Source organism: Lineus longissimus, chromosome 7 (genome assembly GCF_910592395.1).
Source record: "Lineus longissimus chromosome 7, tnLinLong1.2, whole genome shotgun sequence".
NCBI lineage: Eukaryota > Metazoa > Nemertea > Pilidiophora > Heteronemertea > Lineidae > Lineus > Lineus longissimus.
This window is the reverse complement of record NC_088314.1, coordinates 937225-953686: the sequence shown is the minus strand read 5'-3', so window position 1 is coordinate 953686 and position 16462 is coordinate 937225. Positions and strand designations below refer to the sequence as shown.

General features: G+C 40.2%; 1 protein-coding gene across 2 annotated transcripts; it reads right to left on the bottom strand.

Annotated features, from left to right (window-relative positions):
• Positions 1-207: 207 nt before the first annotated feature.
• LOC135491351 (protein NEDD1-like) lies at positions 208-16406 on the bottom strand. Of its 2 annotated transcripts, none has more exons than XM_064777156.1 (13): positions 16323-16406; positions 14878-15154; positions 12290-12378; positions 9435-9551; positions 6606-6976; positions 6067-6268; positions 5689-5827; positions 5399-5449; positions 4737-4838; positions 4249-4472; positions 3666-3825; positions 2808-3133; positions 208-2635 (listed from the first exon to the last, which is right to left on the bottom strand). In XM_064777156.1, the coding sequence occupies exons 2-13, from the start codon at positions 15002-15004 to the stop codon at positions 2531-2533; spliced, it is 2013 nt and encodes a 670-aa protein (XP_064633226.1). In that variant the 5' UTR covers positions 15005-15154; positions 16323-16406; the 3' UTR covers positions 208-2530. The 2 variants fall into 2 exon arrangements, with proteins under 2 accessions (XP_064633226.1, XP_064633227.1); XM_064777157.1 differs by having other exon boundaries at positions 4312-4472.
• Between the last annotated feature and the right edge of the window lie 56 nt (positions 16407-16462).

The following is a 16462-nucleotide window of genomic DNA, read 5'->3' as shown; positions in this document are numbered from 1 at the left end:
ATTTGGCCTGGCTGTGACCGTCTCATCTCTCTCATCATGTTGGCAGCACGGTGGAGCAGCCAAGACTGATGTGGCCTGGCTATGGCTGTCTCATCTCTCTCATCATATTGTCAGCACTGGGGGAGCAGCCAGGACTGATTCGCCCTGGCTGCGACCGTCTGAGAAGAGGCATGACACCCTGTAGAGACTTGACAGTGTTGTCTCCAGATTGTGACTCGGCCAAGATTGTCTTTGGTGGTCAAATTATGATTCACAAGAAAAGAACCCATTACTTTACACCATTTAGTACTCCTCCAGCTGGTTATCTAGTACTCCTCCAGCTGGTTAAACATTCATTGTCTAGTCAAAAACTGCCTCGAACATTGTCCCGAGTGGTCAAATTATGGTTCACTAGTTGAGATTCCAATACTCTACCAACTGGTTATAAATACAGTCTCTCTGGTCAAAAACTTCCCACAAACATTGGCGGCGTTGAAGATCTGGAATCCAGATTGTGACTAGTTGAAGTCTGCCCTGCTTGAAGAAGCCAGATCGAAAACAAGAGACCGTATGAGTTTTACAATCTTCCAACAGTTATTCGTTGAAAGCAAAAATATTTGAAAATGTGTTTCCACGTTCATGATACAGTCAAACAAGAGAATGTTGCCATGGAAACAATTACAACTATTTACACAAAAATACATCACGGAGTCAGATCTGTACATTATGATTTTAAATGCTTGATAAACCAAAACAAGGTGGAGTAGTTATTAGTTAACACTTTCACAATAAAGTCCGACTCGAAATGAAAACATTCAAAATGTGCCTTCTTATTGTGAAAGCATACTATTAAACTGCTTATACATAGTATCTAGCCAACTTTAGTTCTCAAAGTGTTAACCACCACTTACAGCTTTGGAAAATTCATGAAAAATACTGTTCACTATTGGGGCTCTGATGCAATATGTACAAAGAATGAGGAATAATCAAGGGTTCTTAAAGGCAATCAGTCACATGTACACATCAGTCACATGTACACATCAGTCACATGTACACGTCTTACTTTACATCTCATAGACTAATGAAGCCAGATAAAAAGTAACTAAGATGTTTCAGAATTTGCCTCAATCCCAAGAGAAAACTAACTTCTTCTATCTCTCTGACAGAGTGGCAAGTTGCCCTTCTGACAAAATACCTGATCATAGCCTAAATGAGCAAAACAACATGATTTGTTTTCAAACTCAGAGGGAATTCATCTTCAGGAGAGCAGAACTATGTAAATGCTTTATAGTGACTAGAAAACCCTACAACAGAGAGGTACAACTGTTTCCCAGAGTTTCACTCAATGCCACCCCTCCCTCCAAGACGTTTTCAGATTGTTTACAACCAACTATCATAGCCTGTCGTAAACAAACTTATCATGAAGCAAACAGCTGTGCAAGGCCTTAGCAATTAGACTGAACGATTCAAATCCTATTTATCAACCTGTTACAAATGTATGTACAAATGATTACACCATGATGATACAGAATACATATGTAAAGATATATTTATCATACTGAAGTTACTATTACCATTTTTGTTGAGTTTTCAAGTTATTTGGATAATAGGGATTTTACAAACTAAAGGGGGACCCGTCCTGCAGGTTTGTTGACAGTGAATCGACATTATGCAAAGATTTACAAGGCCAACATAGGACATTTAGGTGGGATTGATTACAAACCTAGTCTTGTAACTTATGAAGAAGAAATGTACATTAGCACAATGAGACAAAGAGTAAATGTTCTCATACACTATTGGGGATATTGACAAGTAAACGTTTTTACTGAAAGACTCATGTGAATTTACACGAGGTCTTTCTGTACAAAACTCAGGTGAAAAGAATTTCCTGTCGTTCGTATCACCCTTCATGTAGTGCGAAAACCTTTCTGAGAGGAACATGTTTCATCTCTTCAGGAACCTAATCACTAATTCTCCTAGCACATTCTCTACTCAAAAGATCGCAAAAATCCCCCATTCTCAAAAATATACCTTTCTTCTCACAGTATTGTAGTGCTGCCTCTTTTCTTAACTTACAACAACAATAAACCATTGAACTACATAACCATCTGGAAATAGGATGCAAAGTCAATTGTTTTGCAACAAAGTTCAGAATCCTTGAAATCAGAGCACTAGTTCTCCATTGGCTGGTTAAAGAAGAGACTGTGAATAAAACACATCAGTAAACACGTCAAATCTCTTTTCACGAATGTTCCAAATGTTTCTCAGCCTTGGAGAGCTAACGTCTGCCATCACATTCATCCCAACTAATATTGTCCATCTCTCCTCCAAGCTAAAGTGTCCTGGGAGCTGCTCCTCTGGCAGCTTTGTTGACAACAACACCATGTTGATTTTCGAGCAGACGATATAGTCTGAGGCAGAGCATCATTCTACCACAACGGTTCACCAAGAATCTCTTCGTATTGCCGCCGAGCAGATGAGCTCAGTGAACCAGCACCGAGCATTGCCATTGAACAATGAATCATTTTTACCAAGTTTTCAATCAACCAGGTCAGAAGTTTTTCTTTAATCGTTTCACCTCTTCTCGTAATCTCTCTACCTCGGCTAACAAGTCTGGGTTGATTGAATTCTGTTGCATGACCGCCATCATGTAGCCCTGAAACACACAGGAATTGCGTTAACATTTACACAGGTATTGTTTTCTTCATCATAGACTGTGTTCTATTGGTAGGGTCCACTAACCAGTTACTAAAGAAATCTAGCTCGAAAACTGATTTTGTTTTATGCTGGACAGTGGAACGATGGTTGTTGCCAAGATTGCCACCTACCTGTTGGATTTGGAACTGCCTCAACATCTCCACCTGAAGATTAAAGACGTCTTTTCGCATTCGATCCTGGAAGTCCTCGAGAGCATCCTCAATCATATTCCTGATGAACTCCGTCTGGAAGTTCTGGGGTGTCACTGGCATCGCGGACGCTTCCAATGGCATGTGACCATTTGCTGCCTCATCTCCTCGATCGTTTTCACTAATAGGGGGAGTCAGTGGTACAGGAAGCTGAGCACCCCGGGAAGTACTCCGTGAATGTGGCCGACTACCTTCTGATAGCTTTCGCACCGGTGGAACATTTGGTGGGTTTTTCACACGCTCTATCACTGCAGTAAAGAAAGCATCGTCAAATTTACGGAAATTTGGCATTCTGAATAATAACGTTCTCAACTTGAAACTTTAACAAACTTGTGCCAGGCCACCTTGTTCCTAACTAATGAAAAGGGTTGGTGAAATCTCTTTTCAACTGACCAGCGCCTAGGGAACAGCCAATGGGGACAGAGTTTATAATGCCCAATTACTGTACGTTACCTCATAATTCACCTCTAGTACCCCTATTCACACAAGAAACGCCGCTATGTCACTTTTTGTTAATCATCCCCTAAGCGGTCTGTAGGTATTGATTTTAATCCTGGATTATCCCCAATTATTTAAGGATAACAATTCATAGCTGTCTGCCCTTCGGTTTCTCCAATCACAACACAGAGAAAGGTTGGTAAACAGCTATTACTCTGGCCTGACTGATTCTAACAGTTAATAGCTCATCACACCAGTTCTTCGTCACATTTCTTGTTATGACGCAGGACCAAGGTCAAAACAAGTCCAAAACAAAAACGACTTATCATCACCCAAACTCACCTCGGTCAAATATCTCCTTCTTGATGCTTCCAAGTGAAGCCGATCGCTTTGTCTTTATGTTGGGGCTTGGTGAACCTGAACTGCCACTGGCTTGATCCTCGAGGGGACTCTGAGGAACACTCCTCACGTTCTGCAGGGAGGCATTGCGACTAAATGATTTCTGTGTAGAGAAAGGGAAGAGGAAGTTGAGTTGACGAAAACATTGTCATTTCTTTGTGGGGTCGCCTACAGGGTTGAGGCTGTCTCCGAACAAGACATGTCTAACACAATAGAGGAGGTACTTAAAAGGGCCAAAATTAAGGGGAATCAGTTCATAGAGTGTTGGTAGCTGTTGGTAGAGACTGAGGAAGCCATCAGAGACTGTGAAGGCAGATCTGAGGGGACTCTGGCACTGCATGTCGTATTGGCAATGGTACTGAATTATAAACAATAGAAAAGCAAAACAGAAAAGCAGGTGTGCAGTGAAGCCGAGAGAAGCAACAGGAAGCAATGTTCTTACAAGCCTAACAGAACTACACATTGAACTAATAGCAACAGTGAACCACAGGTGAACGGCTAGAAGCAGGGCACCGGCTCAACTTACAGGGGCCATAAGAGGTGTAGGTGTAGGTGCGGGAGGTGCCGGCGTTACATCTTGTTCTCTTACTGTTTCTAACTCAGTGTTGATGATTGGCGGGTCATCGTGGCCGTTCTCTAGGTGGATGTGTGGCGGGGAGGAGCCACTGTTTAATAAGAGTGACGTGCCCATGGTCGTACGCCGTGACATATTCGACGAGTTGTTCTCATTCAGCGGAGAAAAAACACCTTCTGGAAAGGAACAAGTGAAGACGTTTGGTGATGTTATGAATACGGAAAACACTTAAAGCCAGAGCTTTACTAAACATTACATGTACACCCGAACCTGTCTGTTAAGGATGACATTAAATATGACATACTGTAGGTGTCTTTCTGGATTACAGCAGTGTCTGCAAAGGTGGGTACCATTATCCTTTGTTGTGAGCTGACAGCTAACATAGCAAAGAACTTTTCCATTGTCTATACACACAAGACACAAAATGAGACTGCACTCACCATAGGACATATTTTTACTACTGTAATTCAATGATTTGCCTAAGATGTCTGGTCGATTTTCAGATGAGATGTCGGTGAATTCTGATGTCTTATTTACAGATGCTGAAACAGCGAAACATGAAAACACAATTCAAATGGAAGTCAAATGAGCATCATTGGTGCCTGCGCTTTGGCAAATTGCTCTGGGCATGAGAATTGTACAAGTTATCAAAGCTTCCTTATCACTGACATCCCTGAAGTGTCCAACAGCACATCTCTTCATGACTTAGAACTCTGTTCCATGAGCAAAGTTAGCCAAATCTCCTTCTATTCATGAATCAGACACCTTGAACCTTCCTAAATGGTACTAATCAGAAATTCCTATGTCTGAACTTTCTAAACTAATGAATAATTCCAATCAACATTCCTGACATGATCCTTCTGACCTGGAATCATTTGAAGTACCCTTTTGAATAGAACATCAAAGCTGGCGAATATGAATCAATCAATCAATCATGCTCCATAATGAGTGACAGTTTACATGTTTCAGTGACACAAGGTGTGAATGTAGGTCGTGTAATAAAGGACATCAAAGAAACCATCAACAGCACACTTTCAATCTCACACACAAGGAACTTTCTATTTTAAAATGCTGAACTTCATATAATGCACATTTAACTTACTTTCTCTGTATGGTGAAATGACTTCATCTAGATTTGTTCGATCGGTTAAACCTGGAAATATAACACGGGTATGAGGACTCGGGGTCTGCTAAAGTAGGCGTCAACGTGTGATTGATCTTTGACTTGTCTTTGATGTTTAGTACAAACCCCGCACCCTTCCATGAGATGATTTCTTGCCACTGGGAAAGAATAAGGAGCAAAAGCTTATCAACACCAGCCACTTTTGCTTGATCACAATGTCTCCACAATCATTCGGCAAGGTTTCTTGACTGACAGCCACGTGTACTCACCCCTTCCCATATCTGTATCACCATTCATGATACTCCTCGGACTGTTGTCATTGCTACTCGAGTTTTGATTAAGGCCAGCGAGGGAAGGCTTCTTCGTGATGCTGCTTCGATGTGACTTGGTACTCGACGTACTGTCATTCTGAAGAAAAACATCCGATAAGACATTGTAGATGAAGAGGCGAATTTAAGCAGTGTTGCAGGGAACATCCTCTGTAGCTACAAGTAACAATCAGATTAGCTAGGCCTTGGCACTGACATGCTCTTTGGACTCAACCAGCAGGCAGCTGAACACATCTCTTGTTATTGAATCTGGTTTCATATTAAAAAGCCCTTTACACCAGCAAGAAAACAGGTGAGAGTCTCGATTGCATGACTTACCTTGAGTGCTTTCGTGTTGCTCTGAAACCTGAGAGATGAGATTGCTGACTGGTGTGCCTGGAACGTGTGAACGGGTTGGGCTTTCTGGCGGAGATCATAGATGAACACCTTGCCTCTGTTTGATCCGACGGCTAGCGTGGCTCCGTCTTGATGAATGTCAATACTGGTTAATGCGCATTCTGCCGTCATTGTTTTAACAGCCCTGAAACAGAAACGGGTGTTAGAATTCTTAACAGGGCTTTAAAGGTACTTCACATGGACCCAGTTCGGTCTCAAACTGCTCTTCATCAACTGTAACAATAACGGTCTCCACGCAGCCAATCTGGAGTGTCATGGCGCTGCTAAAACACAACGCATCCCTTCAGCTCAGTCTGAGAGGATAAAGGGGCATCTAGACAAAGGTTTAACCCATAATGCTCAAATGGAGAGTAGGACCACACCTTAACCAATAGACCACTGCGCTCCATCTTTCATTTGATGGATCAGTTATTGCTTGCATGAAATTGGTTATGACATTCAAGGTTAGCTCTTCAACTTACGTTTTACCCACTACATCATAGCACACGATCCTCTTATCCAAACCCACGCTCATCAAGAGGATCTCGTTGAGTGGTGAAAATGCCAGCCCTGTCGCCGAGGAGCAGTGCATGTCTGTGAATGAGTGTAAGAGTCGCCTTGTGTTTGTGTCCCAGAGAGACACAGCACCGTCATCTGACACAGCTCCAAGAAGAGACTTCTTGAAGTTACTGTACTGTAGCTGTCTGATTGCCTGCATCTTGGGGGTGGTCATCGGGGCTGAAGCTTGAGCAGTGACCACATTATACATGATGATATCCCCCAACTCCGACCCTGAGGCAATATAAGTGTCATTCCAGTTGAATGTGAGGGATGTGATTGGGCCCTTGTGGTCCTGAAACAAGAGGGATAAACTCAGACTAAAATCACCAAAATTATGGTGTTTTGCAGAAAGGTAGACACTCAACTTGAGGAAAGGTCTGATGCTGACATGTTCCCCAGTAAGTCTTTGATCTCTTCCTTCAAAGGACCGACACACAATTCGAAAAGAATGTCTGGTTTTATCAAAGGTCACAAAAGATTAGTATGCACTGATGAAATGCTGGTCTGGAAACAATCAAGCGAAAAGACGGAGTGAAATTTGAAACAGGGCCAAAAAACCCTTTTGATTCCAACTCGTTAAACTTTGGTGCAGTCAATCATGATTTGCTCATAGGAGTGACAGTCAGTGACAGGCTGAATGATATTTGGAGTAAATTTTCTCACAATCACATCATGTCCAAGACAATCTCAATTCAGGCATTGGTCCTGATATTTTTTGGCTGCACAGAGGTTTTATTGACTAAGATTGATAGCTGGGTTTAATCATTCTACAATCATATCTTAAATTCATCAAAACGGCAATGATTTGTACCAGTTCATGTCAACCGCTCCATAATTGAACATCATATCCAACTTAATTGCTTTTATTGTGTGATAGTTCATGCATGTGACGAAACCAGTACTTGATGATTCAAATCTGACACAATATTTATGGTATATCGGTGTCTTGATCAACTTCAAAGGAAATGGCAGAAAATGAGCAACTGTGTGTGTCAAGGGGAAGTCCACACATCATGCTCCACTGGGCACATAAGATCAGAAGATTGACAGGAACATTATTAAGGCGTCATCAAAGTGATTTTGGTTGTGATGTGGAAAGCCGGGCGACAATGTTGGGATGCAAAAATGAGGCTATTGGCCTAAGATCAGAGCACAGGACAATCATTTAAGTGAATATTAGATCAAGGGCAAATGGTATTTTCACTAAACCTGCAATTGCTTACAAAATCTCAATTCTCAATCTCAAATCTCATTCTGTGAGGTTTACCAAGAGGACACGCACAGAAGAAGAATTTACAACAATATGCTGTTTTTGATTTGTATAAGAATATGGTTGTTGGAGAATATGAAGTTTGGTTTGAACTGCTTTAAAATTAATTGCATGTACAACTTTATTGAACAGACAGCAAACCAATGATTGGATTTTTTACAACCTTTTGAATTGATCTTAGTTCCATTAAACTCAGTTAAATGAGATTACTGATCATATTTCAGCTAGCAAACCACACCTCAGTGGTTCGGTAAAAAAACAGTCTCTAAATCAAATCGATACTTCACGAAGTCAGTCAACTTACCAAGTCAGCCAAGACTAATAAGACAGACGACAGGAAACCGTTTTTTGATTTCTGTTGTTCCGCCAGAAATTACAACATACTTTAAAAGTCATGGTGCATGACTCCAGACAAAGGTATTTTGTCGTGATTTAAAGAGTTCGTCTTGTCATTTACTTCATGGGTAGACGTCACATTCAAAGGTACATGAAAAGATATTAGCTTTGATAAAGGAAGCTATTCCTCCATATACTGCAAAAGTACCTGGCCAGCAACACAAAGAAGACCTTTTTGTTGCCTTTCTTCACAAATCAATGATATCAAGATGCCATGACATTAACATTCTGCAGACATCATCAGACAAATGAATCTATTATATGGTTATAGTTACAAATATCTCAATAATAGCCTTTAAATGTTCAGATGATTTTTCTTGCCTGGGAGTTTGCCAAGCAAAAATTTGTAATGTTGAGAATCACATATTGTAACTTGCATTTACTTCCAGTTCCAATCGTAGTTAGAAACACAACAAATACACCAAGTTAGAACAATGAAAGTGCATTCATAAACTCTAAAAACAGTTGTGTATGAAGTGACTTGACTTACAGTATCACAACTGGTGTAATACAAGGTTATGAATGTGTCTGCGATAATGGCAGGGTTTCCCTCTATTGCCCCAGGTACAATCCGGACACAAACATTGCTATTGCCAGATTTGACAATCTAGTTTTTAGATTCTTTGGAATGTTAGAGACACAGAAACAGTGACCGAGGGTCGTGCTCTTAGCGTGTGGAGGGGATTGAGTGCAGAACATTCTGACATACCTCCACTAAATCAGGCTGCTCATGCAATGGTAAGGCAGAGAAGGAGCATTAGCGACGGACATGGGAATGACGACAGACCTCCCGAATCGTTTACTGGTCATGACCAGCCATCAAAGCTAGGCTAGGGTGACACAAGACTCACACTTTCTCTGATAGCACAGCAGTGCCAAAGCCTTGGGAGTCTAGAGGACAACGATTCTAGAACAGCATGTTTTACTTCAGCCATAGAGCATTCATGTCTCCTTTACCCCATAAAACAAGATTAGAAACTGGCATTGACCCGATGAATATTCTTCCTGAAAGTGAAAGAGTTGGAGACTACATGTCTCAAAACCACTGAAGGTCACAGCATGTGAGTCTCTGATGTGGGCATACCTTGTATGTCTTCTTTAACTTGTGAGTCTTGAGATCCCACACCGCTATCGTCCCGGCCTTGCCACCGCTCAGGAGGTAACGCGAGTTGGAGTTGAAGGACACACATGTTCGGTCCTCCTGCAATTAGAGAGCAAATACATGATGGTTATTGGGATGCTGATCAAGGGGATGAGCCATTCAAGAGGACACAGTAGTAGGTGGGGCTGGGGATATCTGATTTTTGAGTAGGTTTTAGGCTCATTGTTGGACAATCTTCAAGACATTTCACTCCCACAACTGACATTGTCTGAACGGCAAATCACATTAGCCATGTCCAGCATACCTTTTTAACTGGCAATGACAAAGCTTGGCGTTCAGCCAGGGCGAAAAATGACTAAAATCATGTCAGAGGCACCCTGGGAGATTTCCTGTGGGCGTGACTACTGGTAATCCTAATCACTTAGGATGCCTGTTGCACTCGTGGCATATCACTGCCATTATCAATATCATCTTCACAAACATACCAAAAACTGCCTGCTTTAAAAAAACTCTGTAATCTGTCACAAAAACATCAAAAGCTTTGAAATGTTGTTGTTCTCAACAAGAGCGGTGTTAAAAGATAACTTTAATTGAGAGGCTAACGAAGCTTATTACACCCGTCAACACAATACAGAACTTTGAAATGAAGCTAAACCTATTTTCAGATTTTCACCTCCGAGGAATTGAAATGCCTAATTTAAAACCAACCCATTATGGCATTTTTATATGGAATCATTTCAAATTATCCGTGGTCTCAAAAGCTGGATTCAGCCCATTCAAAATATGGACTTCTTTCAAAGCTAATCCTCCCTAATTGGAAATTTCACATGAAAAAGTGTAAAAAAATGAATTTAATTTGCCATATCTCGATACTTCAAACAATACTAATGTGAATTGAGATGTGCCAGACTTTGATTTTGAAGCCTGCGTCTTTAGGGCTCTCAAGTGTCCAGTGCGTCACTCCAAATGCCGATCTTTGAAGTTTGGCACAAATGACTCCAATCATAAAACCGGGTGGCTTGTGGACTTCTCAAATAAGCAACTTCAAACATTCTAATATTTATAAACACAAACAAACGAGTAGCATGTTTTGAAATGTTGCAAATTGTGCTCAGAACTCGGCCCATTGGATTATTTCATTATTGGTGACAAGGATCAAAGGTGGCCGCACCGATTTACTCATTAACGGGACTCGATTTGAATATATTTATGAAGTGATTTAATCCTCATGTAAACAGCTTAGATATAAACGGCTGAGGCCTGGTGACCAAAGACAGTCACAACTTCATCTAAGATTATGAACAAGTTGATCACTCAGGTCACCGCAATGAATGTCAGTCGTTAGTGGATATCAATGTTTAAAGATGTTGACATGTACTTGGCATGGTTGAAATGAAATTCAAGTATTCAACATTTCCCACTAATCTGGTCTAATTGCTAGTGCTACTGGAAACACTGTGCTCCCTCATTCTCACTACAATTACTAAAATCAATGTTTTTGAGGTTTTCCGACAAGGCAGGCTGAAAGCACAAAGGGACTGTCTCAGGAACACAATACCTCAAGTCAGGTATTATTTCCTTTGATAAGTGAAACTAGCTCAGGAACCAACTGGTTCATGACAGGAAATGATAAGACTGTATGCCAGCCTCATAAAAACTGATTTGTGACCTGGAGGTGCTTATACTTCTCTATCTCTCTGATGAAAATCAATCAGAACTTCACAACTTGTAACATGCCCCCTCACCAAGTCCATAAAGATCAATCTGTAAACCACACTACTGAATATTGCAGATGTTTACTGAAGACTTGAACACCCTCAGCAAAATAACACGTGCAATAAGATTAACCGCGTTGACACTAGCGATTCTACAAGTGTGGTATTGAAGGGGTCATTACCAGCTCAGTAAGACCAATATTGCAATGATCAAGAGGCCTTGGAAGCCTTTGGGCAGGACAACTCAAGATTGAGACCAATTAATTTCAACTTAAAGCATAAACCATAATTGCAGTAAAATTTAACAAAGTGGTGATTTTGTCTTCAAAGGGAGATTATAAGGAGAACTTTTGTCTTGAATATCTATAACATTTATCACTGCTTGTTGAATTGCTACTTATCTCGTGATCACCAGACAGCCTTCAACTGGTTTAAGACCAATTATTTTCTACTTAAGATATGTGAGTCGCAGTATTGGCGATAATATCCAAATTAACAATCATTTCATGTTCACAGCAGCGATTGCAAAGCCGCATTAGCTTCAGGAACAGAAGTTAATGAAAACTTTAAAGGTCGGTTGAGGTGAAGAAGTTGGACAGAAAGTCCTAGAAATCCTGTAAGAACCACAAATGGCCTGCTAGCATTTAAGTCCAAACTGATCGCCCATCAGCAAGTGTTTTATGGGTTTAGACCAATTATTTCCTACTTTATGTTAGCAGAGCTGCATTAATTGGTGAGAATATTTGAATTTAACGAAATGTTGACGGCCTTTCAAGTTTACAAGATGAAGGGGCTATGCCTAAGACTCGAGACGGATGAAAACAACACGATTATGTGGTCAGCTGAGGTGAAAGTCAAGCGTAATCTCAAAAAATCTAATTGAAAGTAATTCAGGATAAGTTTGTGATACAATTACAAAGAAACCTGCCAAAAATCGAGAATGATCAGAACCAATAGTCGACTTTCTGTGATCTGCACTGGCAGTGTGGTCCTGACTTTGTCAATGTCGTCAATCAAGACTGCCTGAGAACTGATTATTGATAGAGTCTGACTGAGAGTCGAACCATGAAATCAGTCATTGCTCGAAGACGAGAGTCCAGTTACAAATCACCCGACACGTACCCCTTGTGCTATTTCGACTGTGTTGTTGTTCTTCACGCCGGTGATCACCAACTTGTCTCCAGCACTCGAAGCACTCGCGATGAAATTATCTGGTGGAAAGTTAAGGATATAAAACACTCAAGACTCGGAATGAAAATGTGCAAAGCTGAGGATGGAAGTAAAGTGACTGCAATGATTGCAACCAGGATTTACGATAGTTGTCAGAGGCAACCTATATCATATCAAGAGAAGTTGTGAGCCCAAAAGATATTAAAAGAACAGATCTATGAATTTGAACAGAAATTACTGTTGAATTGTATTTGTACTTGTCCTAACATGCCAAGAGCATAAATATTTCCCAACCTTACCATTGCCTTAGAATGAAAATAAGCACCTTTAACCTTTAAGTCTTTGAAAAATGGAATCTATCGTGTCTAAAAAATCATGTTATGTTAGGCTTACTGTGGCATGCAGCTTCTTTAGCTTGGAATTAGCAAAACTAATAAATATATTTGGCATGGATTAGCTGTGAAAGTGTCACCTAGACTAGGGCTAACCTGGTTATGAGTTGTGGGCTTAACAGGACAAAGGTGGTAACCAATGAGATCTGACACCATTTCTACTTATCCTCCGATTTCATAGCAAAGAAAAACATACGAAGTAGAGAGAATTTTTTTCAGATTTTGAAAAAGATTTCAAGAGGAATTTATTTAATCTTTATTTTATATTTAGAATTAGAAAGTCGGTCAGTAAATCTTTATTGGGTGACAAAATCCATGAAAATACTACTCAGCCAGCTTTTTACAAGCCTTGTCCTACAGTGCTAGTTTCTCTTATTCAAAATTCAAGTCCATTTATAATTTTATGACACTTTTTACCAGATTTTAAATTTTTATTTGACAGGTTGATTAAAGCCTGGTCTAAAACTAGCTCTTTATTCAATACTACAATTCTAATTAGATGATCGCTGTTGTATTAGAACAGAGTGATTGATAAAATGACAGACAACCGAGTGGTTTTATAAGAGTTATAAGAATACTGTATTCCAACTAGGCCCTTTGGTGCATTTCATGATCATGACTGAGACATTCCAAATAGGCCTAGTACAAGACAGTGGCTGCCGTCAAGTCAATGGCATTGTTTGTTTAACCAGGCCCATGAGACCCCACTGGGTCACAACGTGAATGTCATTACCGGAGAGAGGAATTCATCTGGCCATATCGCCAATGTTGTCTCAGTCATAATAGCACCTATCATTAGCCATTGTATTTAGTTATATGCCTGGCTATCCAAAGACAGCTTGCACTTGAAAATATCTAATCATTCAAATCAAAGATACTCTTCAGCAGGTCGATGAATACTAACTCACAATAACCGGGCAACAATGGTTAAAATCACATCAGTTTGATTGCCAATAGAGGCTAAATCAATCGCACATTTGTAAACTTAAGAAGATTGGAGACAAAACTTGTATTGCACACTTAAACCACAGGACTAAAGCTCTAATCTTACCCTAGTTTATTGAGTGAATTCATTCCCTCATTGGGTCAATATGATCCACGAAACTAATATTCTTATTTTATAAGCCTGCAATATCATTTTCCAAATGCAGCCAGCTTTCGTAAAGCTATAGTTCGTACCACCTTAGGGAAACGTGGGCGAGATTAGTTTTGGTGGGAAAGTGTGCTACGATGTGGATGACCATTCTGATCTATACGACAACCAGTCTCATCCGTCTGCCACAAAAACTATCTGTTTATTCAATAAAGTAAGGTCAACTTCAAAGAGTTTCACCATGGACATGCTTATCACAATCAGATTTTATAGATGGTGGTATGAATATTTGCAGGCATTTTCAAGCAAAAAAACCCTACAACCCAAGAGTGCCCCTTGAAAATGTAAGCCTGTTACATTATATATGTATTTCTGGCTCAAAGTCTAAATCGGTGAAAAGATCCTTCCCCCACTAACATTTTCCCAAAATAACTTCCAAAGACTTCGAATTTAGGGCTCAGACATGCATTAAAATTTGAAACCAATTATCATATTAAATTTTTATAAGTCATAAAAATTCAAAGCAATATGTTCAAAAACTGCATTATTCCATCTGGGCCCATACACCAAGACTATGTTTTTAAATCTCACTGATTGATTAAGTTCCGATTTGATTGGACAGTTGTGGACTCGACGACATGATTCAAGTAAAACAGATATTCGAAGTCAAATACTTGATTGAAAGAGGTCAATGGGTTGTAAGGTAAACATTGGCAATGCAGACTGGCCCTGCAAGGTTTCCTTAAGCCTAGGGCTCAGTTCAGTTGTCAAAAGCCAGGCTGAAATACTCCATGGGAAGCACTTAGTGAACACCATCATCACGACCAGACGTACCTCAATCGACCCACAGCGATGAACATGGAAACACTTGGCCATAATTGGTCACAACTATAAACTGCCATGATACACACTAACTCTATAAATTGAGAAAGCTGCTGCAAGGGAAGCCTCATATACACTAATACAGGTACCCATGCAACTGAGAGAGAAAATGTAAAAAATTTAGATCATATCATATACTGGTATATTTATTTGATTTTTCGAAAAAAGGATACTGTCCTGGCTCCATGCGACTGAGTTGACAGACCCGCCATGGGGGTTATATTGCTTCACCAAACTGTAGCCATTGATGTCCCAGATCCTGATATCTTCTCCTGCTGTGACAAGTTTGAAATCAGCCATTTTGTCCTTCTGGCCAACGAGGCAGAAAAGTGTCCACAAACTCTCAAACCGATGCTTTCCAAAATGAATATCAACAATCCACACTTAGGAATCAACAGAAATTGATCTTGTTGTATTTGTAGAACCGCTGCTAAATTGTGGCAATATCATCTGGAAGGAGGAAATATTCATGTATAAATTCACAATCTGTGCATCAACCAGACATTTTAGGTAAGAACTTCGTAAGGAAAAAGACTCCACACAGTGAAAACCAACGGATAACTGAATCGATTTGACTGTTTCCCTTTTATACAGTTATGAGTTAAATATAACGGCGCTAAGCAGTCATAAAAAATCATTCAGTCATAAGTAACTGTATTTAGTTTCACCTGAGTGGTCGAGCTTAGGCCAATGACAGCTTGAGACCAAGTCATTTGAATAAAGGGACATTCTCAAGCCAAATATAGATATTTAGGATATAACTGTGAGGAAAGATTCATTTTTGAGAAAATAGTACTCTAGTAGGCCTACAAATTGATAGAACAAATTGATAGAGAATGAAAAATATGAACATTAGGCCAACAATACCTCAAGTTATTTCACATGTAGTTCTTTTACCGTAATACAGGTAGCAGCACTTTACAGCGTCCCACTTCATAGAAAAGTTAAACTGTCCTTACTCAGGCACTGTGTCTGTTCATTGCCGAGGCCGTTCTCTGGAAAGAACAGACTCCTGCCCTTGAAATGAGCATTCACTACGTTTTGATTGCTTTAGGATTTGGAGGTCTAGCCAAAATGGCGGTACCTATGGTCAACCCTGCTTGACAATAGTACAATACAGAGGGACTCAGTCAAAGTCAAAGATGCCAAACAATGGCTTTAGAACTGCACCTGTTCCAACCAATAGGCCTATAGGCCGCTACCCTTTAGGCTACAGCTATGAGCTACAGGCCTAACACTAGAAACAGGGCAATTCTCGGGTAGGTTGGCCAGTGCTTTTTTCTTCAAAGTGACAGAATGTACACCTTTTTTTGGACCGTGAACGGGGATTGTTAACTCGTTTCAGAATGTCTCGGCCTACATGTAGTCCACCTAACATGCTTAACTGGTCTTGTGTACTATCTGTCCGACTGTGCATGCACACCATGATAGCCTACACGTACGAAAAAATGCATTGGGAAGACACACACAGTACAGTACAGTGACACACAACAAACTTTCAAAACAGGGTCAATGTAAACAACGTCAAAACAGGGAATATAAAAGAAAAATCATGAAACAATTTCTCATTAAAACGTTCTCATATATCATTGGATTGAAATCGACATCAAACAATTACTTTATAACGTCTCAGTTTAAAAGAATATGACTTTTTCTAGTTGAAAAAGTTGGCAGAGCACCATGAACTTCCGTTCAAAACGAGGTTTGATTCATCACAGGATCTGGTCGTTTCGCTTCCTAACCTTTTCGGCCCATTCG